This window comes from Telopea speciosissima, chromosome 2 (assembly GCF_018873765.1).
Source record: "Telopea speciosissima isolate NSW1024214 ecotype Mountain lineage chromosome 2, Tspe_v1, whole genome shotgun sequence".
Taxonomy (NCBI): domain Eukaryota; kingdom Viridiplantae; phylum Streptophyta; class Magnoliopsida; order Proteales; family Proteaceae; genus Telopea; species Telopea speciosissima.
This window is the reverse complement of record NC_057917.1, coordinates 3,403,243-3,428,266: the sequence shown is the minus strand read 5'-3', so window position 1 is coordinate 3,428,266 and position 25,024 is coordinate 3,403,243. Positions and strand designations below refer to the sequence as shown.

The 25,024-nt window shown below is 43.3% G+C and overlaps 1 protein-coding gene across 1 annotated transcript in view; it reads left to right on the top strand.

The window, feature by feature from the left end:
* The first annotated feature begins 11,137 nt into the window (after nt 1-11,137).
* Nucleotides 11,138-25,024, top strand: part of LOC122649499 (disease resistance protein L6-like) — a 42,280-nt gene continuing 28,393 nt past the window's right edge. The window contains exons 1-8 of the mRNA XM_043842682.1: nt 11,138-11,739; nt 16,603-16,654; nt 19,112-19,202; nt 21,411-21,504; nt 21,571-22,399; nt 22,893-23,174; nt 23,298-23,303; nt 23,841-24,978. Of these exons, the coding sequence (XP_043698617.1) occupies nt 11,138-11,739; nt 16,603-16,654; nt 19,112-19,202; nt 21,411-21,504; nt 21,571-22,399; nt 22,893-23,174; nt 23,298-23,303; nt 23,841-24,978 (3,094 nt within the window). The remainder of the gene's footprint in view (nt 11,740-16,602; nt 16,655-19,111; nt 19,203-21,410; nt 21,505-21,570; nt 22,400-22,892; nt 23,175-23,297; nt 23,304-23,840; nt 24,979-25,024) is intronic.

The following is a 25,024-nucleotide window of genomic DNA, read 5'->3' as shown; positions in this document are numbered from 1 at the left end:
CAAGCCTAACGGGAAGTGGAGGATGTGCGTCGACTACACTGACTTGAACAAGGCATGCCCCAAAGATGAGTACCCACTACCTAGGATCGATCTGTTGATCGACGCTACCGCAAGACATGAGATGCTAAGTTTCATGGATGCCTACTCCGGCTACAACCAGATCCTCATGCATGAGGAAGACGAGTCTTACACCACCTTCCAAATGGACAAAGAGAATTACTGCTACCATGTCATGCTGTTCGGACTGAAGAATGCAGGGGCCACCTACCAGAGGATGGTCAATAAGATGTTCGAGGAATAGATTGGGCGCAACATGGAGGTGTATGTGGATGACATGCTCGTGAAAAGCGTCCAAGCTCATCAACACCTCGCCGACCTGGAAGAGATATTCTCCGTACTGAGAAGGAACCAAATGAAACTCAACCCTGCGAAGTATGCTTTCGGAGTAACGCCCAAAAAATTCCTAGGTTTCGTGGTCTCAGTACGAGGAATAGAAGCCAACCCCTCCAAGATCAAGGTCATCCAGAAGATGGCACCCCCGCGGACAGTCAAGGAAGTACAGAGGTTGAATGGAAGGATCACCGCCTTATCAAGGTTCGTGTCACAGTCCGGAGACAAGAGTCCGCCATTCTTCAAGACGCTGAAGAACCTTCAAGTCCAAAAGACTTTGCATGGACTGAGGAGTGTCGAGTTTTTGAAGAGTTTTAAGCACCTAAAGAACCCACCATTGCTGGCGCCGAGCCCAATGAAGAATGCAAGTCTACGGCCGACTCCGTCGCGGTGAGTGCGAATCTTGCTAAAAGAAGAGGGTAAAATGCAAAGACCCATCTACTATGTAAGCCATGTTTTAATTGATGCGAGACCGGTACATAAGAATAGAGAAGGTCGCATATGCACTGGTGATTACGGCAAGGAAGCTTAGACTATATTTTCGCTCGGACCATCATGGTCCTCACCGACCTCCCACTAAAGAAGGTGTTGCACAAGCCAAACATCTCCGGACGATTGATTGCCTGGGCGGTCGAGTTGAGTGATCATGACATCAAATTTCAACCCAGGACAGCCATCAAAGGCCAAGCTCGGACTTCATCGCGAGTGCACTCTACCAAAGACAATCACAGGAACCGAAGAGCGGATCGAGAGTTATGGGAGATGTTCGTGGACGGTTCGAATAATGCCACGGGATGTGGAGCTGGTTTCATGCTTACTAGCCTAAAGGATTTTGAATACAGATGCTCTCTGGTTCACCTTCCCAAGATCTAACAAGAAGCGAGTATGAGGCACTATTGGCTGGACTCCGGGTGGCAAAAGCCATTCAAGTCACACACTTATCCATCCGGAGTGACTCCCAGCTTATAGTGAACCAGGTGAACGGCGAATATGAGGCGAAAGATGAGCACATGGCATCATACCTAGCACGTGCTCAAGAATTGATTGGGCAGTTTGTGAAGTTCAAGATGGTTCGAGTACCCAGGATCAAGAATGCCACCACAGATGCACTGTCTAGGCTAGCCAAAGACGAACTCAAGAACCTAGCCAGTGCAGTGTATGTGGAAATATTACATGAACCAACGTATCAAGAGAAGCTGGTCAATGAGATCGAGGAAGGGCCTAGCTGGATGGACCCTATACTCAACTACCTACAGAACGACGTCTTACCAGAAGACAAGGTCGAGGCAAGAAAGATAAGGATGAGAGCTACAAAGTACACCGTCCTGGATGGAGTACTATACAAGAGGGGGGCCACAACACCACTGCTTCGGTGCCTAGGACCCAAAGGAGCACAATATGCCTTGGCAGAAGTACATGAAGGCATCTGCGGAAGCCACATGAGAGAAAGAACACTAGCCTACAAGATCCTCCGTCAAGGACTCTACTGGCCAAGAATGCAAGAGGAAGCCATCCAATATGTCAAAGCATGCGAGCAATGTCAATTGTTCGCCCCCAGTACCCCATCTACCCGCCACCAAGCTGACATCAATAATCAACCCCATTTCCTTTGCCATGTAGGGGGTGGAAATCCTGGGAAACTTCACAGCAGCATCAGGTAACCGCAAGTACTTGGTGGCCCTACTTTACCAAATGGGTAGAAGCCAAGCCACTAGCCAAGATCACAGAGAACGAGATGGAGAAATTTATTTGTGACGACATCATCTACATGTTTGGAGTACCAAAGGTCATAGTCTCTGACAATGGGAAGTAGTTCAACAATCCCAAATTCAGAACTTTCTGTCAGAGTTACAACATTGACTATCGACCTGTCTCAGTAGCATACCCGCAGGCCAATGGTCAGGTGGAGGTGGAAAATCGCACCTTACTGGATGGAATAAAGAAAAGACTAGAAGGAGCCAAAGGGAAATGGGTTGAAGAATTATCAAGCATATTGTGGGCATACCGTACCACAGTAAGGACGCCCACAGAAGAAAGCCCATTCCGCCTGGCGTATGACACAGAAACACTAGCACCAGTAGAGGTCCTTGCCATATCCCACAGAGTACTGTACTTCAATAAAAGAACATACATAGATGGACTGCGGGAAAACCTGGACTTCCTAAATGAGGTGCGTGAGAATGCATTGCTCAAGAACGTGGCCTATCAGCAGTGAACAACCAAATACTATAATACAAGGGTACGTGAAAGGTTGTTCCATCAGGGAGACCTAGTCCTAAGAAAGGCAAACGCATCACAACTAAGAAAAGAAGGGAAGTTATCGGTAAACTGGGAAGGACCCTATATAGTTTCCAAGCAGATACGTCCAGGGACCTACCTCCTGAAAACTCCTGGGGGCAAGAAGGTAGACCGCACCTGGAACTCAGAACACCTGAAAAGGTATTACCAGTAGAAGCATTGACAGTAGAAGCGACAGCAACAGTAGCAGTCAAGTAGAAGCAGTAGTGGTAATAATAGTAGTAGTAGCAGTAGCAGTAGCAGTAGATGGTATCCCTATTTTAAGTACAATTTGAAAATTTTCATTCAAAATGAAGAGGTGTTTCAAAAAGTACGTGTCTTCTTCTACTACTTAATTGAATCACCGCCACGACATCAAGGCAGTCCGCCACCATCGAGGCTTTAAGCCTAAGGCAGTCCGCCACCATCGAGGCTTTAAGCCTAAGGCAGTCCGCAACCACTGAGGCTTTAAGCCTAAGGCAGTCCGCCACCATTGAGGCTTTAAACCTAAGACAGTCTGTCACCATCGATACCATCGAGGCTTTAAGCCTAAGGTAATCCTCCACCACTGAGGCTTTATGCCTAAGGCAGTCTGCCATCATCGAGGCTTTAAACCTAAGGCAGTCCGCCACCACTAAGGCTTTATGCCTAAGATAGTCCGTCACCACCGAGGCCTCATGCCTAAGGCACCATGCCACACCCGAGGCATTATGCCACCAAGGTCCGTGGACCACCCAACCAGGGCATCCCTATAGACCACCAGCTACATGGGGTTACATAGTTGAAAACCATCAAAGCAAGAGGGATCAAATGCATGTCATATCAACATCACCAGGAGAAAAAGTCAAATACATATAATCCAAGGAAAACAAAAAATAAGCACCACAATCCGAAAGTAAACATCGTCATCCAAAAAGTCATAATCCAAAAGCACAATATCCAAAAAGTCATAATCCAAGAAAGAACATCCATAAAATCAAGTAACATTTGGGGGAGGAGCAGCCTCTGATCCAGAAGGAGAGATCAAATCATCATCAGCAGAAGGAGCAGCCTCTGATCCAGAAGGAGAGATCAAATCATCATCAGCAGAAGGAGCAGCCCTCTCCTCTGGGGAGGCACGCGCCACCGCACCTACCCCCGACAGCAACAGGACAACCTCTGGGAACCCCAAGAAATCATAGTCAGGGGTCCTCTCCAAGATGCCAACCGCCAAGTCCCTCATACCACCATCATATATCTCCTGGTTGAATTGGTGGAAGTACGCAGTAATCTCAGGAGGCAGCTTGTATGCCGCCACGGCTCGCTCCCCGGCCTCAGACAACTTTGCCTTATGCCTCTGCCTCAACATGTAGAGCTCCTCCTCTAACTCCAGAACTCGGGAAGAACTCTGAGTAGTGACAGCAGTGGCCGCCTCAAGCCCCTCCAGCGCCTTCTGCTCACGGGCCACAGCATCCTAGCAAGCAGCCTTAAGCCCCTGGACCTCCTTCTCCACATTCTGTAGTGCACGTCGTATCTAATGATCATGGTGAGCATGGCTCTTCAGTCGGAGCACCGCCTCAGTAGCATGGTACTGAACCTACAATCAATGAAATAGGCAATAAACATCCCAAGTATAAAAGAAACGACAGCATGGAAGGAATGAGGAGAACAACTCACAGAAGCCATGTCATAATAAAGACTCTGAGCGAGCAGGGCATCACTGATCTGGCGAAGGGCTGAATGCTCCATGGGAAGCCTACCCTAGTCTAACTACTCCCGGCTCACACCCTGGGAGGCCAAAGTAGCTTCCTCCAGAAGATCCCACGTCAACACTAAGGGCGAAGAAGTCAACGGATCGGCGGCAGAACCAGCAGGAGCAGAGGCCACCCCTTTCCCCTTAGCAGAGGGTGAAACAACGAGCCTAGGAGTGGAAATAGGAGGAGATGTCCGGGGAAGAATAACGCGGGGTCTAGTCCTCGTCGAGCTGGGGGGGACTAGGACCCTGCTTCCTCTTGGTTTCGACAACCGTAGAAGGAGAAGAAAAAGCTAGGGGTACAACACTTGAAGAACCACCCCCAGAAGCAGCAGCCAGAGCGCCCCTCCTCTGCAGGTTGGAGCGGAAAGTACCAAGATTTGGTTTGATATCCACTATACAACAACCAACAACACAGAGCAGGTTAAGCCATGAGTGCATATAAAGACAATATATGAACAAACACCCAAGGAATCAAATATCTTACCAGGACTCAACTTCCAAAGGCACAAGAAGGCCTTAGAATCCAATAGGTGGATGTCGAACGGGTCGCATTCCTGACACCGCTGAAGGGAGTCGCGCTCAAAATCGCTCAACTTAAGAAGGCGGTTCACCATCTTGATATCAATAACCCCCCAAGTAGACCGCAAGACACATCGAGGTACCATGGCGAAAAAGAAGCGATCCCTCCAATACTTCACCGAGTCCGTGATCCCCACTAGAGGATCAAGCGCGGCAAGTGATCCCCTGGGAAGACGACGGGCGAAGTGGTAACACCCCCTTTCCCCTTCCTTAATACATAAAAGTAAGAGAACAATGGCACAGTCACAGCACGCCCCAATCGGGCGAAGAACACATAGAAGCCCAAGATAACCCCCCAGGAGTTGGGCAACACCTGCCCAGGGGTAAGACACCAGTGCTCTAGTACCAACCCCATAAAGCGGGGGATAGGGAAGCAAAGGCCATGAATAAAAAAGATGTGATACAAGCAAATCTCATCTTCTCCATGGGAGTAGGCACAGTCGTCCGGTCCAGGGACACGAAGCACGACCTCAGAAGGAATGTGGAACTCCCGACGAAGAGACACCAAGTCCGCAGAAGACAAGATGTTGGCAATATGAGCCAACTTACTCCTACGGTCACCAATAAAAGTGGAAGCTCGAGAAGCTCGATGACCTCTACTTGGAGCAGAACCCCGAGAGACCTCTTCCTCATCACTGGCGACAGGGGAAGGTGGGGGAGAAGAAGTACCAGGGGAGGACGACCCCGCAGAAGATTCCTCAACAGATCCAACCTCGACCGAGGCTGGATCAGAGTCATCAGATGAAGACATGAAAAGACAAGGAGTGAACTGATCACTTACTCAAAAAGGCGATCTCCCAAAACCAAGCAACCAGGAAGGAGAAGGTCCACCTGCAACCAACAATGCAAGGCCAATTAAAAAAAAAAAAAAAGGGAGAGAAGAAAGGGGAATACAGAGGCTACAAGCAAAAGAGGAAGAACAATACTCACCAAGGATGACGACCAAAGCTAGGTAGGGGCGGATCGCCCACGGGCGCGGACCGCCGACCAAGCAACAGGCGCGGATTGCCAACCAAGGGCCAGGGCGTGGACCATCTGCGGGCGCGGATCGCTTCCAGGCGCGGACCACCGTTAGACCACGGACGCGGATCACTGCGAGGCTTAGACCACCTAACCACAGGCGTAGACTGCGGTCTACCTCGGGCGCGGACCGCCACTAGGCACTGGTTGAAGAGCATAAGAACACGAGCCAAGGGCCCCAAACCAAGGCAAGCAAAGAGTATATGGTACCATAGGCAAAGCCAAGAGCACCAAGCCAAGCTAGACACCAAAGGTAAGGCTCATTGACAAGTGAAGCAAATTTCATTGTGGCAAAAAATCAAGCATGTGGGGGGCACAATCAAGAGACACAAAAGCCAAAGATCAAATCAAAAGGTAAAAGAAGAAAAAGCAAGGGAAGAGAAAAAGTTAGAAAGAGAAAGAGAACATGAAAAGCAAAAAGTAAAAAGTGAAATGAAGATAAAGACATATATATCTACAAAAAAGAGTGGGAAAAGACAAAAAAGATGAGAGTGGAGGGTTTTGAACCCCCAACCTCCACATCATCAGATAAACAGCATGGACACCCCTAGCAAGAGAATTATTCGTGAGACACCCCTCGATAATACATGAAGACAGGGAATACTCTCTTGAGCACGTTGTTCCAAGAGAGTGGGGGGCAAGTGATAAACATAACTTCACCCTGACCAATCAGGGAGTGCCACATGACAAAGCCCAACCACACATGATCACCACATGCACGGATCGCGGTTAGACCATGGGCGCGGATCGTCGACGGGCGCGGACCACCCAACCACGGGCGTGGACCGCGGTCAGGCCAAGGGCGCAGATCACGCTACCATAGACGCGGACCACGGACCCGGGTGTGGCATGCCCGAAACACATCGTGCCCATACATGCCATCCTCAAGCACAAGCTCCCACGGATCGCCGTCAACAAGGCAACATGCCAAGGACTCTAGGCCACCGCCTATCGAGTCACGTAGTCTGAACGGACTCATTTACTAGGAACCTCATCTACCACGTAGATGAGGTCTATCCACCAAGGATGCCAAGTCTATCAAGGACAACTTTTTACAGGAAGACAACTATCAGGTCTACCGTGACACCACGTTTCACAAGAAGACAACCTATTAAGGAGGAGCCCTGCTATTCAGGGACTCTATCACCCACGGCAAACACTCTACATCAACTGGGACTCTTTACCCCGCCATACACTGCTATAAAAGGCAAGGTACACAACCCCATAGGGGACATCTTAACTCATATTGAATACTACTATTCATCTGTTTGCTCAGAGAGATCTAACTTAGGAATCGAAGAGTCCTAGGCCGGAATCATACCGGTCCTCCTTTGTCACCCTAGGATTTTTTACAGGTTACGGCACTCGAAGGACCGCTGAGTGATTTCTTGATGCAACAAACCCATCACTGACTTTTGCACATTTTTAGGAAACGATAAAACTTCCTTTGGTCCCATCCTTGATAGCGTCGGTCGGAATGGTGATGCAAGCGAGAAGCTCTCCCTCAGCTCCCTCCGCTTGGGAAGTTCTAGCAACCACCTTCTTCTTTGGAGTTGCTACAACCTTCTTCCCTGGAGTGTTGGTGGGACCCAGCCCCATAAATATCCATCCAGCCCATGGCCCAAGTTCCTAGAACTTGGACCGTTAGGCTGTATAGAAGGCTTAAGACGGTGTATATCAAACTACCCACAAGCTTTTTTTAACTTTCTACTCAATTAATGTGATAGTCTTAATTAATGATTTGATACTTAGATTATTGTCTAGCTAGGTGCCATGAATTAATTAATTATTCATGCTTTTCTCTTAGAGACTAAAATAAAACAAGCTTAAACTTAAAGAGTTAAAAGTTTCTGTTTATGGGACTCCTCTATAATAGATCAGTTTTAGTCTAAGACTCATGAGAGTTATTGCATGATTAGCGAGTCTTAATTTTCACGCCAATTTCACTTTTGCTTGGATGAGAACTTTAGAAAGCAAAGTTGCAAGGAAGCTTCATACCAATTTATTTCACTTTTGTTTGGTTGCGTGTTTCAAACTATGTTTCATTTCATTTCTCTACTGTTCTCCCGAGCCGATTACTACTGAAAACATAACTGATCAAATCAATTTCTTATATTCTACTCTTTATGGCTTGTAGGAGAGATTCTTATCGTTGTATTTGTCTCAAATGAAACCAATAATAAAGAACTTGAGTTGGGCCTCAGCGAAAAGCATTTTTGCTTCAGTCAATATTGACTATTTCAAAGACCCACCTTGGAAGCGTAGGTGAGCTTGGTACACAGTGTGCAAAACGAAGAAGTCTATAACAATGTAGAAAATAATAGATATTATAAACAAATAATCACACATACAAACAAGGATTTATGTGATTTGTCAAGATTGTCTACGTTCATGATATGATGAGATGAGATGAGATCTTCTTCATTATCAATGGAGAATAGGGGTTAAATTATCAATGGGGAGTAGGATTTCAACTGTTTATCCTCTCATATCACTCGGATTGCATTAAAGAGAAAGAATCATTGCTATAAATTTATAGCGAAATGCTAGATAAAAAATTTATCGAAATGCCCATATACAAGACACCATACCACCTCTTCCACGGAAGATCCAAAATTAGTGTTCTTAATAGAACGGTGGAGAGGATGAAAAATAAACTGTGTTCCTGGAAAACAAAATTCTTGTCCTTTTCTGGCCGCAGGGTTTTAGTCCAGTCTGTTCTAGCCTCAACCCCAGCTTATCTAATGGATTGTTTCCTTTTCCCCCAAAAAACCTGTCGGTCAATTGATTCAATTTGCCGCAATTTCTGGATGGGTAATAAAGAGAACAAAAGAAAAGCCACTTTAATCTCTTGGGATAAATTGTGCACCCCTTTGCAACAAGGGGGGTTGGGTTTTAGGAAGGCTGCTACCCACAACAGGGCTCTTCTCATGAAACTGGGATGGAGATTACTATCTGAACCCTCCACATTATGGGCTAGAATTTTAAAGGCTAAATACTTTCCTTCTTCCTTCTTTTTCGACCCCAAAATCAGAAGGAAGAGAGGATCGTGGACTTGGAATAGCATCACTCAGGTCATCCCTGCTCTCCAAAAAATTACTATAATGAAAATTGGAAATGGGAGGTCCACTTTTTTCTGGATCGATCCCTGAATCCCTTCTTACAGAGGTACTCTCCTTCCCTCCATACAGAATTTGGATTTGCGATATGCTAAAGTTGCGGATTTTATGCTAAACTCTAGATGGAATACACAGTTCATAAACGCTACTATTCCTTTGCGTGTGTCTTCTCATATTCACAAAGTATTACTAACTCCTAATGAAGACAGGTGGTGGTGTACGTTCTCCAGGAATGGATTATTCAACACAAAATTAGCTGCTCAATTGCTAAATCCCATTGTGTCTGCTAGTAATCCTATTAGATCCACATGGTGGAAATTTTTTTGGAAGTTAAAAATCCATCCTAAAATCCAAATATTTTTTTGGCGACTTTTAAATGCAGGTCTCCCAAGCAATGTGGTCCTATCAAAATGGACCAAGATGGATACCACCTGTGATTTTTGTGGATAGGGTGCGGAATCCTATTGGCACCTATTTGTCTCTTGTGATTGGATCAAAAGAATTTTGGCAGCTGGACTATTGGGCCTGAGAACAGAAAGCTTACACAGTTCTTCTTTGGAAAATTACTACATTACTACTTTGGTTAATCATCGATGTTTAGATAAGAATTCTTTAAATTGGTTCTTTAGAGTTTTTATCATTATGTGCTACTTCATTTGGACTATGTGAAACAGGGCGGTTATAGGAAAGAAAAAAACCCAATCCAAGTTGGATTATAGAACAAACAAACCGTTGGTTGGAGCTTTTGAAAATTTCTCCACCCCAAACCACAACTCATGAAATAAAGAATGATAGCATTGATTTGTTGGCTTTGCAATCTCTTTCTATCCCTTATATTAATTATCCTGTTTTAATCTGTGTAGGATACCAGAATCCTCAAGTAAACCAGGCAGGATGGGCGTGTATCAGCTTGATCAACGAAAGCATCAACTTTTGTGTAGCCGGATTTACTAAACCCACTTGTGAATATGCCTCTGACATCCTCAGTATTAAATATGGGCTCGAGATATCTAGGAACAAGGGTTTGCAAGTGGAAGAAATCCGGTGTGACTCTCAGGAGATAGCTGAACTCCTCCCACAGCCATCTACTAAGCGGTGGCCGTGGACATTAGTGAAGGACTTATTTTGTATAAATGCGTTAAACCAAAACATCACTTTTAGAGCTAGTCTCCACCCCTTTTGCCTAATTTTAGCTGGTAATCTGGCTAAAGCTGCAAGTATGTCTAAATGGATCTTTATCACCTCCAGTTTGCTGACCGGCCCAGTTCCCCAGTTCCTCTAACAAAGGGAGGCTGAAATGACCTCTCTAACCATGCCTAAACACCCTGCCCGGATGGGGTCCACCATCCCCCTATTAGAGGAACTGGGGAACTGGGCTGGTCAGCAAACTGAAGGTGATAATTTTCCATGTCTAAATCCCTGTATGTGTTGTCTTGATAGTTTCTTTTTATATTTTTCTATTCTCATCAAAAACAAAAAAAAAAAAAAAAAAAAAAAAGGCACCGTACCACCAACAGTTAGATCTGTAGCAAGTTATGTAACATCATTCAAGGGAAGAGCATGAGGTAAAGTAAAGTAAACAAAAAATGGAGATGAAGAATGGGGAGGGTGGGCTGCAGGGTTTCAAAAATCGGTGAGTCAGATTGGAATTCGATTGTGAACAATTCCAATTTATGAAGTTAGGAATTGGAATATTCATGTCAATATTCGCCCAATTTCTGCCGTTTCACACTGATTCTGGACGATTCAGATCCGATATGAATCAGGAATCGGCCAAGATCGATTCCATCATCAATTCCTGGTTTTAAATACCTGGTCGGCTGGAGAGTTGAAAGGCCCCATCTTCCACAGTACGGGAATCTTGAATCCTGACAGCGCTCTCCACACTAAACTCACTTTATTGACTCGTCAGTCAGTCGTGAGTCGTGACCCTTGACCCTTCTTCACCTTTTACTATGTGACCGACCACCAGTTGCAGGGAAGCTTCAATTCGTGCCAATTTTCACTTTGAATTAAAATGTATACGCTTTGGCTTGTAGGAGGGATTCTCATCCTTCTTCTTGTTAAGAAACCACTCTTCCACGAAAGAATTGATGCATCATCATCATCATCATCTGTCACAAAGGAGTGTGATTCCTCTTCTGGATGGGATTACGAGGTATTCTTGAGTTTTAGAGGTGAGGAGACCCCCACCAACTTCACCGACCACCTCTACCACGCCCTCCGCGATAAAGGAATCCACACTTTTAGAGACAACGAAGAACTCCTAATCGGAGAAGAGATCAATGAGGCGCTTCGCTCTGCGATCCACCAGTCCAAAATTGCCATTATCATCTTCTCAAAAGATTATGCTTCCAGCAAATGGTGCCTCCGTGAACTGGGCGAGATTGCAAAGTGCATGAATAAGAAGAAAGAGGAGAACCAAAGACAAATTTTAAAAGTGATGCCCGTTTTCTACCATGTACTTCCATCGGACGTCCGAAACCAGACTGGTAGCTATGGGAATGCTTTTCGAGATCACAAGAAGAAATTCAATCGGAGGACTGTAGATGAGTGGAAGAAGGCTCTGAGAAAGGTTGGTGGATTGAAAGGATGGGATCTGGAGAATACTGCTGATGGGTAAGTCATCCTCTTGTTCGTCCAACACACTACTTCTCTCTTATCTTTACTTTAATTAATTAATTACTCAATAATATTCAATTCATAAACCTTGTTTTAAAACTCGATCGGGGGTGTACCTACATGTATCGGGTCAATCTCCATTGATTCCGATTTGAATATAAGTCGATCGGTATTCGTCGGAATCAACCGGACCAAAGGAAGAAAAATGAGATCCGACAAACAGTTTTGTTTTCTTTTTTTTTTAATCCTACAAGTCTCGAAATCCAATTTCATAGATCCGAGATTGGGTTTTAAGCAAGTTCTGGTTCTCCACCTCCTCCCCCACCCCCACCCTCCCCCCCCGCCCCAAATACATCTCCTTTGCACATTATTTATGAGATTTCTGTTTCGCCAAGTGTGGTGAAATGTGAAAATATATTGTTAAATAAAAAAAAAAGAGGGGGTTTTAAGCATGGTTTCAAAAATGGTGTTGGGTTGAGGACTTCACACTTCCCCAACCTCTATGTAGTTCTTATTTTTGTTGTTGTTGAAAATAAGAGTAGAATAAATCAAACACACAAAGATCCAACATATTGTCTAGTCTAGCATGGTTTGCCAACCGGTGGGCTGGTCTAATGAGAGATCTAGGTTGTTTAGTGATAGTTACAGACCCATAAGATGAAAAAAGTGCTTGAATATCAAAAAGAAAATGGAACAGTTCCCACGGCCAGGGGTGTTTGTCTGAATCCTTCAACCAGTTTGTCACCTCTAGAGAGTCAGTCCATATGATTAAGTTCCTGCAATTCATTTGGAGTGCCCTTTCGGTTCCTTTCTTGATTCCTCTGAGTTCCGTTTCCTGTGCTGAACCTGCAGAACCATAATTCATACAATAATCCACAGTACCATTTGTACATAAAATAATAGATCCCCAGTCTCCCTTGTTATTGGACTTATCAAAGCTTCCATCAGAGATGATGAGAGTACAATTAGAGCGGTGGGAGTTCTGATAAAAGCCGAGGCTATGCCTGGTCTCCCTATGGGTGTCAATCTCCTCACCCTCAATTTCTGTCGAATGCTCATCCAAAAAAAGAAGTTTATTTTCCTTGATCCATTGGTCCACTTTCTGCATGATTGAGTGAGGATAGAAAATCCTCTTATGAAACTCCACATCATCCTGCTTTGCCAAATGAAGTAGAGGGTAATGCTGATGATGCCAAGAACCCTGTTTACCTCCGATTTAGATAGAGGATCAATGACGGTAGAGATAGCAGCCATCAAATTATTCCTTACCAAAAATCAGTTCGAAGACCCAGGGGGCCTGTTGCCCAGATTCTCTTAGTGTAGCAACAAGAGAGAAAAATGTGCCATTGAGATTCAGGTTCAATTTTGCACAAGGGACAAAGCGGTGAAATCGAGTCCATCCATCTAACCTTATCACTTGTAGAGACCCCGTCTAAAAGGACTTTCCATAGGAAAATTTGAATTTTGGGTGGATATTGAGTTTCCATATGTTTTTTCCATAGTGGAGAGTCCGTAGGTGGGTTAGCCAGGGTGTTATTGTGAACAAAATTGGCAGCAACTTTAGCTGAGAATTTTCCTGTCTTGGTGAGAGGACAGAAAAGATGATCATCATGTTGGTGGTTTGCCAGGGGGATAGAAAGGATATTTTCAAAGATGGATTGGGGAAAGAGAGATCGTATGAGGGGAGCATTCCAGGACCTACCACAGATGAGATCATTAACAGTAGAGTAGGTGGGATTAAGAGTCAGGGTAGGACAGGCAGCAAATGGAGGGTGCGGTATCCAAGGATCAGACCAGATGTTAATTTTGGTTCCAGTACTCACTCTCCATTGGATCATACTTCTAAAGGTAGGTAGAACCGATTTAATACTATTCCATGTCCAAGATCCATTTTTGAGCCTTACATTTGGGTTTAGCAGAGAGACATTGGGGGAATATTTGGATTTAAGCAGAGTAGCCCAAAGGGAGGAAGGGGTGGAAATTAGTCTTCAAGTTAGTTTAAGGATAAGGGCTTGATTGTGGACCCAATGTGATCTTAACCCTAGACCTTCCTTATTTTTGTTTTTGCAAATTTCCCCCCAAGAGATAAGAGAAAGCCCCTTAGAACCATCCACTTTTCCTTTCCAAAAAGTAGAACTAATGGAATCAAGTTGATGACAAATGGATTTAGGGAAAAGGAAACATGACATTTGGTAGGTTGGTTTTGAATTATGAACAGACTTGACCAGAATTGTCCTTCCCGCTTGCGATAAAAGATTGCTCTTCCAGGTCGAAAGTCTACTCTGAACTCCGTTGATAATGGGAGACAGAGTTTTAACCTTGGAACGATGGGGAAAAGGGAGGTACCCAGATACTTAGAGCAATCATCCATATCCGTCACTTCCAGAGCTTTGCGGATCTGAAACTGCATAGCAGGAGGGGTATTTCTACTGAAGAAAATTCCACTTTTGGACATGTTAAGCTGCTGGTCAGAAAGTGATTCAAACAGATATAAGATTGCCTTTAAAGTGCTGACATCTTCCAAGGAGGCTCTACAGAATAGAAGCATGTCATCTGCAAAAAGTAGGTGGGTAATTTCTGGAGCATGACGGGAGATTTTGATTCCTTTGAAAAGATTTAAATCCCTGTAAGTGAGGAGGAGTCTGGATAGGCATTCCAATATTCCATATAAAGGATAAATAAGTAAGGACTAAGGCGGAAACCTTGACATAGACCCCTAGAAGGTTCGAACAGGTTAAAAACACCACCCTCAAGTTTAATCGAAAAGGAACATCTTAGGATAGTATTAATCAGATCACACCAGGATTGACCAAAGCCCAGGAAAGAGAAAAGTGAAGTTAAGAAACCCCATTCACACCGATCATAGGCTTTTGACATGTCAAGCTTAAGAGCCAAGAACCCCGTTTTTCCCTTGTTCTTCTGTCTCAGGAAATGGAAGATCTCCTGGACGATGATAATATTATCCAAAATCTGTCACCCTTTTATGAAGGCAGATTGAGAGGGTGAGATGATGGAGGGGAGAAAAGGTTTTAACCTGTTTGCCAGTATTTTGGACAGGATCTTATAGGGTACATTGCACAGACTAATGGGTCTGAAATCGTCAACTTTACACGCACCACTTTTTTTGGGGACAATGGTAAGTAGGGTATGGTTGATACCAAAGGGGAGGGAAATGGATGTGAAAAAATGATGGGTAAACTCAAGAATATCAACTTTGATAATATCCCAGCAGCGATGGTAGAAACCTGCAGACATACCATCAATACCGGGAGCTTTAAAGGCACCAATACTGAACACAGCATCTTTAACTTCCTCATAAGAAGGAGGAGCCGTTAAGAGACCAGTTGACAGATTTTGTAAAGGAGTGAATAATCATTCCACAAAGCCAGGTTCTAAAGGAGAAGAAGTTGTCAGAACCTCGTTAAAATGGGTTGCAAACAGATGGGCAATCTATGTAGTGTTAGAAACAAGATTACCCTCACCATCTTGAATAAAACAGATACGGTGAGAGCGATAATTCTGTTTAGCCCAGGAGTGGTAAAACCGGGTATTCCTATCTCCATCAGAGATGCATAATGGTCTAGATTTTTGAGCCCAGAAAAGTTCCTCCGCCTCCAGGATTAACTTCAGAGATTTGTAAGCCTCCAGAAGGGGTTCAACAGGCTGAATGGAAGGGTCTTCCGATTCCAAACCATGGATTTTATCCATCAGATCCTTTTTAATGGTCTCAATTCTCCCAAAAACATTTCTATTCGAGACTTTGAGTTTACGGGAGATACCATTCAGCTTGACCATAAGGTTTTCAGCCTCAGTGGAAGACCAAATAGAGGACAGAAAGTGGAGAAAATCTGGATGTTTGGTCCAAGCAGCTTGGAAATGAAACAGCTTCCTGTACGAAAGGATAGGTGGTGAAACATCCAGAAAAATAGGGTTATGATCCGAGCCCAGAGAAGGGAGAGTGCGGACAGTGGCATGTGGCCAAAGAGAGCACCATGCACTATTGCCTAAGCATCGATCAAGGTGTTCAAGAACATGGAAAGGGGGTTTTCTATTATTGTGCCATGTAAACCAACTCCCAAAAGGCACCAGTTCTTCTAGATTAAAGGTAGAAAGATGGGGGAGCTGGAAGAAGGAGGGAGACTAAGGGTGGGTTTACCCCCAAATTTATCTTTCCCCGACAAAATTTCATTAAAATCCCCAATAAGAACAAAGGGGCAGGGCAAGGAGGATAAGAAAGATCTAAGTTTACCCCAAAAATTGTCTCTAGGGCCAGGTTTAGGGGGGGCGTAAATGTACACAAGCGCCCACTCACACGAGTAAACAGGATCTAATATGAAAGAAGCAATAAACCTGTCATCAGAGACGATATGCAAATTACAATCATTCCTAGTAGTTAGAAGCCATAAACCACCTCCAAAACCTTTGTCCCCTGTACTTGCCGAGAACCCAACCATTCCCAACTTTCTCAAAGGCCGTGGAAGAATAGTAGGGTCAAGGGTTGAGCACTTGGTTTCACAAAGGAAAATAAAGTCCGGTCTATATTTGAAAAAACTAAATTTCAGTGCAGAAAGAGCTGTTTTGGACTTAAGTCCACGGACATTCCAACTAAGAAATTTCATCAGTAACACCCACGAAATAAAGCACGACGGTTGAAATGAAAAATAAGCCAAGAAACACTAAACAGAATGCAAGTAAAGACAGTAATAAAAACAGAGAGTGAGTGATAGTAAACTGATACCGAAATTGCAGATGAAGAGGGGCCTCCGCAGTTTTGGCTGCGAGCTGTTCTGTGATCCCCATCCTCCTCAGAAATGCGTATGGACCTTTTCTTATGAGATGAAACATGCTTCTCTTTATCAGATTTGAGCTCACAAAGCCAGGCTTTGGATTTCTTGGAAAGTTCCGGAGGAGGGTGAGCCAATTTTAAGATATCTGAAGAAAATTTTTGAATGACATCGGGCTCGGCCACATCTTCAGAATCAAGGCTATCTTCATCCGACCCAGATCTTTTTCTCTTCTTTTGTGGTGCTTTCCCTTTGTCCCTGTGTTCTTGGCACGATCTGAGGAAGGCTCAGAGGTGTTGGAAGTGTGCGATGTAGACTTCATAGAGGAATGGAAGTGTGGTAGACTGAGATGATGAAGAGTTCTTTCCCTTAACTGCCTTTGCTTTCCCAGATCTCTTGACTGGATCAATGTGCTTGAGTTTATGGAGCTTCCAAACAGGCCGTCTATGGGATTTTGCTCCTTTGTGGCTCGCACAGCAGGAGGCACAACACTTATAAATCTTAACAACCACAGGACTAGGGTTTGGGGGGGAGGATTTAGGGGGTTAGGAGGGTAAGAATTCAGTGGAGGGATGAGCGGTTGGGGAGTAAAGGGGGCTTGATCAGGGTTATTCAGGAACTCGTGAGTGTGGTTTAACAGTTCAGTAAAGGAAAGAGGGCCAGGATCGTAACTTTGATTTGGAATAGGAAGGTCATTAATGTCAAACGGGAGGGGGGGGGGAACCATTGGGTTACACTTCAGGAGCCACAAGTCCAGTTGGAAGGGAGGAGGAAAAAAGGTCATTAAGGTTAGGGCGGGGGGGAAGAAAAATCAAAAGCCAAGGACGAATCAGGTGGTTCCAAAGTTCAAAGCCAAGGTGACTCCAACTATGTAGATCCCAATGGCAAAGAAGGGGTACAAGATTCATGGAGATCGTTAAGGGTGGGTGCTTGTGTCAGGGAGCCCAAAGAAACTTTGTCCAAAGGAGGAGAGGGGTCATGAGGGTTGGTTTGAGGTGGTGGATCAAGCAGATGGTCGGAAGAGCAGGCAGGTTCCAATTTTGGTACGGGTTAGGACGAAGCATTCAAAGGAATAAAATTTGGGTGTGAAAGAAGAAAAGGTACAGGGCCTAAAATCGAAGATGAGGAAGCGGGGGGTTATTAGGGTATGAGCCTTCTTTAAAAACTTGATCAATTTGGGCAGTCATTGCCGGTGCAGTACTTGAGGTCTTCATAGTGGTCCGCATTTGAAGGAGACGTGACTTCAAAGGTCTTCCAAGGGGCTTCAAGAGTATATCTCTAATTGTTGAGATTGACTACTTTACCCAATAGGGGTAATTTAGTCCTTATTATTTTTAGTTATTTGTTTTAGTTATTTTATGTTTCCTTTTTTGTTTTCTCCCTTCAATCCGATATCTATTGGGGATTCCTAATTGTAGTAGGAATTCCTAATAGGAATAGGATTGGGGGGGGGATTCATACTTTGATTGTAATTTGATATTATTATAAATAAGGGGTTGGGTGATCGATCTAGGTCATTCAAGCACTCAATTCCTAAGGCTGTTAACATGGTATCATCTGATAGAGCTTCCTGCCAATTTTTAGGAATACGAAAAAGAAGAAAGAGAGGAAATAAACGCATGAAAGGATGGGGAAAGGGAATCATAAGAAACAACATGAGATATGGGATGCTCAGTACAAGTTCTGACACCTTTGCGAAGAGCAATAGGTAATTCAAGAGAAGGAACATTACCAGGTGGAGAGGCAGGTTCTGGATCCGGGTTCGGCAATTGGATGGGTGCTGGAGCAACAGTTGATTAAACCTGCTTATGTTTCCTTGCATAGGTCTTCTACGGATAAAAGCATACACTGATGCTGATTGGGTTGCTTCTGTAGATCGCAAGTCTATTTCTGGGTATTGTTCCTTTGTAGGTGGAAATCTTGTCACATGGTGTAGCAAGAAGCAAAATATAGTTGCTCGTTCTAGTGCCGAAGCTGAGTTTCGAGCTATGGCACAAGGTATTTGTGAGTTACTCTGGCTTAAAGGTTTGCTACAAGATCTTGGTGTTCCTATTCGTCTTCCTATGATGTTGTACTGCGACAACAAGGCTGCCATCAACATAGCACACAACCCTGTACAGCACGATCGTACCAAGCATGTTGAGGTGGATAGACATTTCATCAAAGAGAAGTTAGAAGCTGGGTTGATTTGCATTCCTTTTGTGACATCTACTGATCAACTTGCTGATATCTTCACCAAGGGATTGTCTGGGAAATTGTTTCATCCCAATCTAGTCAAGTTGGGCATGATCGACATCTTTGCTCCAACTTGAGGGGGAGTGTTGAGATTGACTACTTTACCCGATAAGGGTAATTTAGTCCTTATTATTTTTAGTTATTTTATGTTTCCTTTTATGTTTTCTCCCTTCAATCCGATATCTATTTGGGATTCCTAATTGTAGTAGGAATTCCTAATAGGAATAGGATTGGGGGGGATTCATACTTTGATTGTAATTTGATATTATTATAAATAAGGGGCTGGGTGATCGATCTAGGTCATTCAAGCACTCAATTCCTAAGGCTGTTAACACTAATCTTGGTTGCAGGGTTGTTTGGAAAGAGCTCAAGAATCTGAAGATCTTCCTTTGAGGGAGGGCAGGAATGAGAAGCCTGGAACCCATAACACTTGGAAGAAAGGTGTGTAAGTCTCCCACACCAGTCACAGAACTGATATCCCTCATACCGAACAGCAACCTGAACATCCCCACTCTTGGGGGAAGGGAAGTAGAGAAAGACGGGGAAGAGGGTGAAACAGTGAGGAGGTGTAATCTGTGTTTTTCAAACCACCAGGGAGAGGCTAGCAAAATCACATTTTGCTCATCTTCAGATTTGAAATCAACCGAGAAATGCCCCATCTGTTCAGTCCATATTTTAGAGGCATCAAGGGAACCCCAAAGAGTGAGAAAGTTGCCCAGCCGGCCCTCCAGAGACTGAAAGGACTCAATAATGCTACCAAAGATAGAGAACTGTAGATCACCGCGAGGGTGACTAGAACCTTGAGGGATCTGCTTTTGAGCCGGAGACTCAGTATCAGTGGAGGAAGGCTTTGACATAAGGATGAAGAAGAGCCCGCTGGGCAAGCAGACACCTGGGTGGTCTTCATTTTTGAGCTTGATGCTTCAGAGGTCTTCATCATAGCCACCACCGAAGTAGCAGAGCCACCTTGAGCAAGGAGCACTACAAAGACCGAACGAGGAATGGAACCTCAAAGAGGGAAAAGACGAAAAAGAGGAGACTAAGAAAAGAGCAGAAGAGACCAAAATAGGAAAAAAAGGAAAAAGTTGAAGTAAAGTCGGTGGAAGAAAGGGAGAAAATGAGATAAGCAAAGGAAGGAGAGCCAAAAAAAGGGGGAGGGCCAAAAGTAGGGAAAAGGGGAACTCAAATCGAGGCAAAGCAAAGAGGGTGACATCCAACACATATCGAGGGGACACAGATCACTCACAGCCGCAGCCGCCACTGAGCATTAGGAAGAGATGAAGAGGAGAGAGGAGAGGGGGAGAGAATTCCATTCTCATGTGTAGTTCTTATTGTTCAGTGGGTGTTGGGTTGAGGACTTCAGGGGATCTTTATCTTTTCAGGTTCCCTGCCTGGTACAGTTCGTTCGGTTCTCTCATAGGGGAGCAGAAATGATGACCTTACCCCCTGCCTGAACACATTGCCCGGGTAGGGTCCACCCCCCTCTTATTAGAGGCACTAGGGAATTGTATCGGGCAGAGAACCCGAGGAGATAATTTTCCAGACTTAAGGTGCATTGAGTGAGGGAGGGAGGGAGCGTCAGCCTAGCGTGTTGTACCTTCCATTGCTTGCTAGGCTTCAGTTGGTATTGTTTGGACTTTGATGGCATGCAAGGTTCTACATGAGTTATTCCCTTTCTAGTAACTGATCAAGGGGGATGTCCCTCCTTCAACTCTGTTTTCTTTAATCCGTGATCAATAGAATTTTGAAAAGTGGTCACTTATGACCCTAAAGTTTACGGTTTAGAGGGAAAAAAAAAGATGGTATAGGTGGAGTTTATCTGTCTATGTTTTGGGGTTGGATCCCTCTACTTCCGAGCTGCCCTTACTGCGCCATGCACCCCAGACACAGCAAGGCAGCTAAAAGACCGCCGTACCCCTGCCCGAGCAGGGGTAAGGAGATCTTTTCTGCCTTGCTGTGTGTGGGATGCACGAAAGTAGGGGCAGCTTGGAAGTAGAGGATCCGCATCCATGTTTTTGGATGCCACATAAGCTCCATACAGCAGATTTGACGCTTGTTCCGTTAAGCTTGGAATCATTTCCAATTCCATAAGCCTTTGCCCCACTTTATCCCATCGTTTAATAAACTGGAAACAAACTGTGCTAATTCTTGGTGAGCTTTATTTTTTGTTTAAGAGTAGCTTTGGATATTTAAAATGTAACAGCTTTGGATATTTTGTCATCATTTTAATAGTCATTTCCCATAGGAAAGAACAACTTGTTGGATTTGGGGTCATAAAAATGTGAATATTTTTTAGTTTGTAAGCGCTCCTTGGACTTGGCCGTTTTACCTTAACAAAACCAAATGTTTTGGCACCCAATAATTATTTTTTTACTGTTAAATATTTTGGTTGAGAAACAATAGGAAGAATGCAATAATATCTCACTAATTTATTTTAGTTCAGAAAATGTTTCATCCATGTCCAATGCCTATGATTACTTTCCTTATTTTTTTAAGATTCATCATCCAACTATTTTATTTTCCTCCTTGTTGAATTATGCAGGCATGAAGGGCAGTTAATAAAATTGATTGTTGACGAAGTTTGAAGTGAATTAAGAAAGAGCCCCTTGACTGTTTCAAAAAATATGGTTGGAATCCATTCTCATGTAGGAAAAATGATGAAGTTTCTTAACCTTGCATCTAAAGATAGAAAGATTGTGGGTATCCATGGCTTAGGTGGCATTGGTAAGACAACAGTTGCCAGGTGTGTGTACAATACAGTCTATCATCACTTTGAAGGATGTAGCTTTATAGCAGATGTTCGATGAACTTTCCGAACAAGGGGAGCTGTCCATTTGCAAAGTCAACTTGTCACTAATATCTTGAACATAGAGAATCCAAACATTACTAGCGTTGACCAAGGAATTGATGTGATTAAGCGAAGATTATCCAATAAAAATGTTTTTATTGTTCTTGATGATGTGGATGAAAATACTGATTTAAATGCAATAATTGGGGAGCACGATTGGTTTGGTTTTGGAAGTAAGATTATTATTACAACCAGGAATAAGCATATCTTAAATCTTCTTGAAGTAGACGGAACTTACGAGCCTGGTGAAATGGATTCAGACCAATCTCTTAAACTTTTCAGCAAACATGCCTTCAAAATGGACCTACCTCCTGAAAATTATTTGGATCTCTCAAAAGATGTAGTAAAAATTGCTGGAGGACTTCCTTTGGCTCTTGAGGTTCTAGGTTCGTATTTATTTCGCAAAGAAGAATCAGCATGGAAAGGCACTGTGAAGAAGTTGGCCAAAATTCCAAATAATGAAGTGCAGGAGAAGTTGAGAATAAGTTATGTTGGATTAAGTTATGAAGAGAAAGAGATGTTTCTCGACATTGCTTGTTTTTTTATTGGAAAGGAAAAGAATATTGCATTTTACATATGGAAGGGCTGTGACTTTTTCCCTGATGATGGAATTGTAAATCTTTGCCAAAAGGCATTGGTTAAGATTGGTGAAGAAAATGAGTTAAGTATGCATGATCAGCTAAGAGATCTCGGAAGGGAAATTGTTCGTCAAGAAAACCTTGAGGAGCTTGAGGGACGTAGTAGATTGTGGTCAGATGAGGATGTAATGGAAGTATTGAGTACTCAAAAGGTTGGTTCCCAATAAATGATTAGTGCATTTAATTTTGTTTTTTCAATCATTAATGATCTTTGAAGAATAAGCTAGCTGTATATTTTCAGTTAAAGAAATTAATCCATAAAATGTAAGGCTTGACAAACCAAATGGTAGACATGAGTGGGCCATATTACAAAGGATCCAACACCCATCTCAGCATCCAAGTTTTAGTCTTTCAGCCCAATACAAGAGTGTATTTGGGATCAAAACATGATTGAAGTAGTATACAAATTACGAAAAAATGTTAGAATGGAACATATTTTTGTAATCCTGTACAAAAGAGAATGCACTTTTTCAATTCTTATAGCATTTTCGTTTTAGATTAAAATTTGATCATTGACGTGGATTGGCCATTGGGGTCTATTATAACATAGACCCACCCATGAACTAAAGCCGGACCTGTTAATGTTACTAAATATGGCTTCACATGATAATCTTCCATACTTATTTAAGATTCTTTGTTTTGCAGGGAACAAGCAAAGTTAAAGGACTCTGTATTACCTTCCCTGAATGGGGAAATAGCCAACCTATGATCATTGAAGGATTTGGTGCAATGACTGGACTAAGGTTACTTCAGGTCGATTATGCCAAGGTTGCTAGAAACTTCGAGCATCCTTTTCCAGAACTGAGATGGCTTAGTTGGAAAAGATGCCCTACACAATTTACACCAATCAATCTGAGGAAATTGTGTGTTCTGGATCTGTCTCATAGTGACATCACAGAAAACTGGATGGGTTGGAACTATATTGAGGTCTCTAACTAGGAAATCTCTCTTTTATTTCTTGCTCGACCAATCAATCGTAGAATACTTTTAAGGAACATCAATCAATTAATATCAATCTTCTGATGATAAAGTTGCTGTTCTTTTTTGCAGGAGGCAAAAACTCTTAAAGTTCTGAACCTGAGTCATTGTTATAAACTATCCCGAACTCCAGACTTGTCGGCAAATATACAATTGGAGGTATTGCATTTTGTTAACTGTTCAAATTTGGCTACAATTGACGCATCCATTGGTCATCTTAAGAGGTTAGTCACATTGAACATGAACCGCTGCTACAGTCTAATGCATCTCCCAGCCAGCATTTTTGAGTTGAGTTCTCTCAGAACACTTGACCTTGAGTATACAATGATCGACCAGTTGCCAGAAACATTGGGCCGCTTGGAAGCCTTAACGAGGCTACACATTGAATTTTGGGGAGTACAATTACCTAGTTCAATACGTCGTCTGAGAAACCTCAAAATTTTAAGTACTGGATGTTATCCTTGGGCAGGTGAAGATGGTATTTGTCATAAAATGAATAGAAGAGAGTCTATGGAGTCGTCGGAGATGGATTTCCCAGAGGAGCTTCCTCCAAGTTTGATATATTTGGATGCTTCAAGATGCAAAATGAAATCACTCCCAAGTTTGTCAAATCTGACAAATTTAGAGGTATTGTATCTTGATGACTGTCCAAATCTGATGAAGATACCAACTACTATCAATGCTCTTACAAGCCTGGAGTCACTCGGTTTAGGAAATTGCCCTCATCTCCAATGCATCCCACATCTTCCCTCAGGTCTGAAAAGCCTTAAAGTTTGTGATTGTGAAAACCTTAGAGAAATATTAGGATTCTCGGACTTGAGAAATTTAGAGAGATTACGTATTCGTAATTGCTCCAAGCTAGAAAAAATTGAAAGCCTTGAGGGTTTGGATTCCCTGCAGCTGTTTGAGATGTGGGGCTGTCACTCATTGAGAATATTGCCGAAACTTCAGGGCTGCAAAAATTTGCAGTGCTTAGAGTTCTCTGACGATGGCTTATCTGAGATTGAAGGGCTTGAGGGATTGTACTCCATGGAAAAGTTGAGTATTGGGTATTGCAAATTATTAAGAATAATTCCAAATTTATCTGATTCGAAGAATCTTGTGTCAATTGAAATTCAGCACTGTGATGTGTTATCTGAGATTGAAGGCCTTGAGGGATTGGACTCCCTGGAGAAACTGTCTATATCAAAATGCCCTTCATTGAGAAAGATACAACTTCCCAAAAAATTGTGTGAATTAGATATCGGATGGTGTGACAAGTTATCTGAGATTAAGAGTCTTGAGGATTTAGAATCTTTGACAAAATTTTCCCTCTGGGACTGCAATTCACTCATAAGATTACCAGACTTATCGAACATGAAGACATTAAAAGACTTAAGTTTTGATGACTTGCCACTAGAGATTAACTGCTTTGAGGGATTGGAATCCTTGGAAGAGTTATGGATATCTGGATCCAAATCATTTATAGTTTTACCAGATGTCTCGCCCTTGAAGAACCTGAAACGTCTCTCTCTCTTTGAGTCTGAGAAGTCAATCAATATCCTAAGTGTTGGCAGATTAGAGTCCTTGGAAGAATTGAGTGTGAAAAGATGCAAATCAATGGAAATATTACCAAATTTCCTGAACTTAACGAAAATAGAGAGATTAGAAATCGAGGATTGTGAGAAGGTAACTGAAATTCAGGGAGCTGATAGGTTGGAAATTCTAGAGGTCTTGTGTATTGATGGGTGCATTTCCATTGAAACATTACCATGTCTGTCAGACTTAAAGAAGCTGAAGAGACTATCAGCTTACGACTG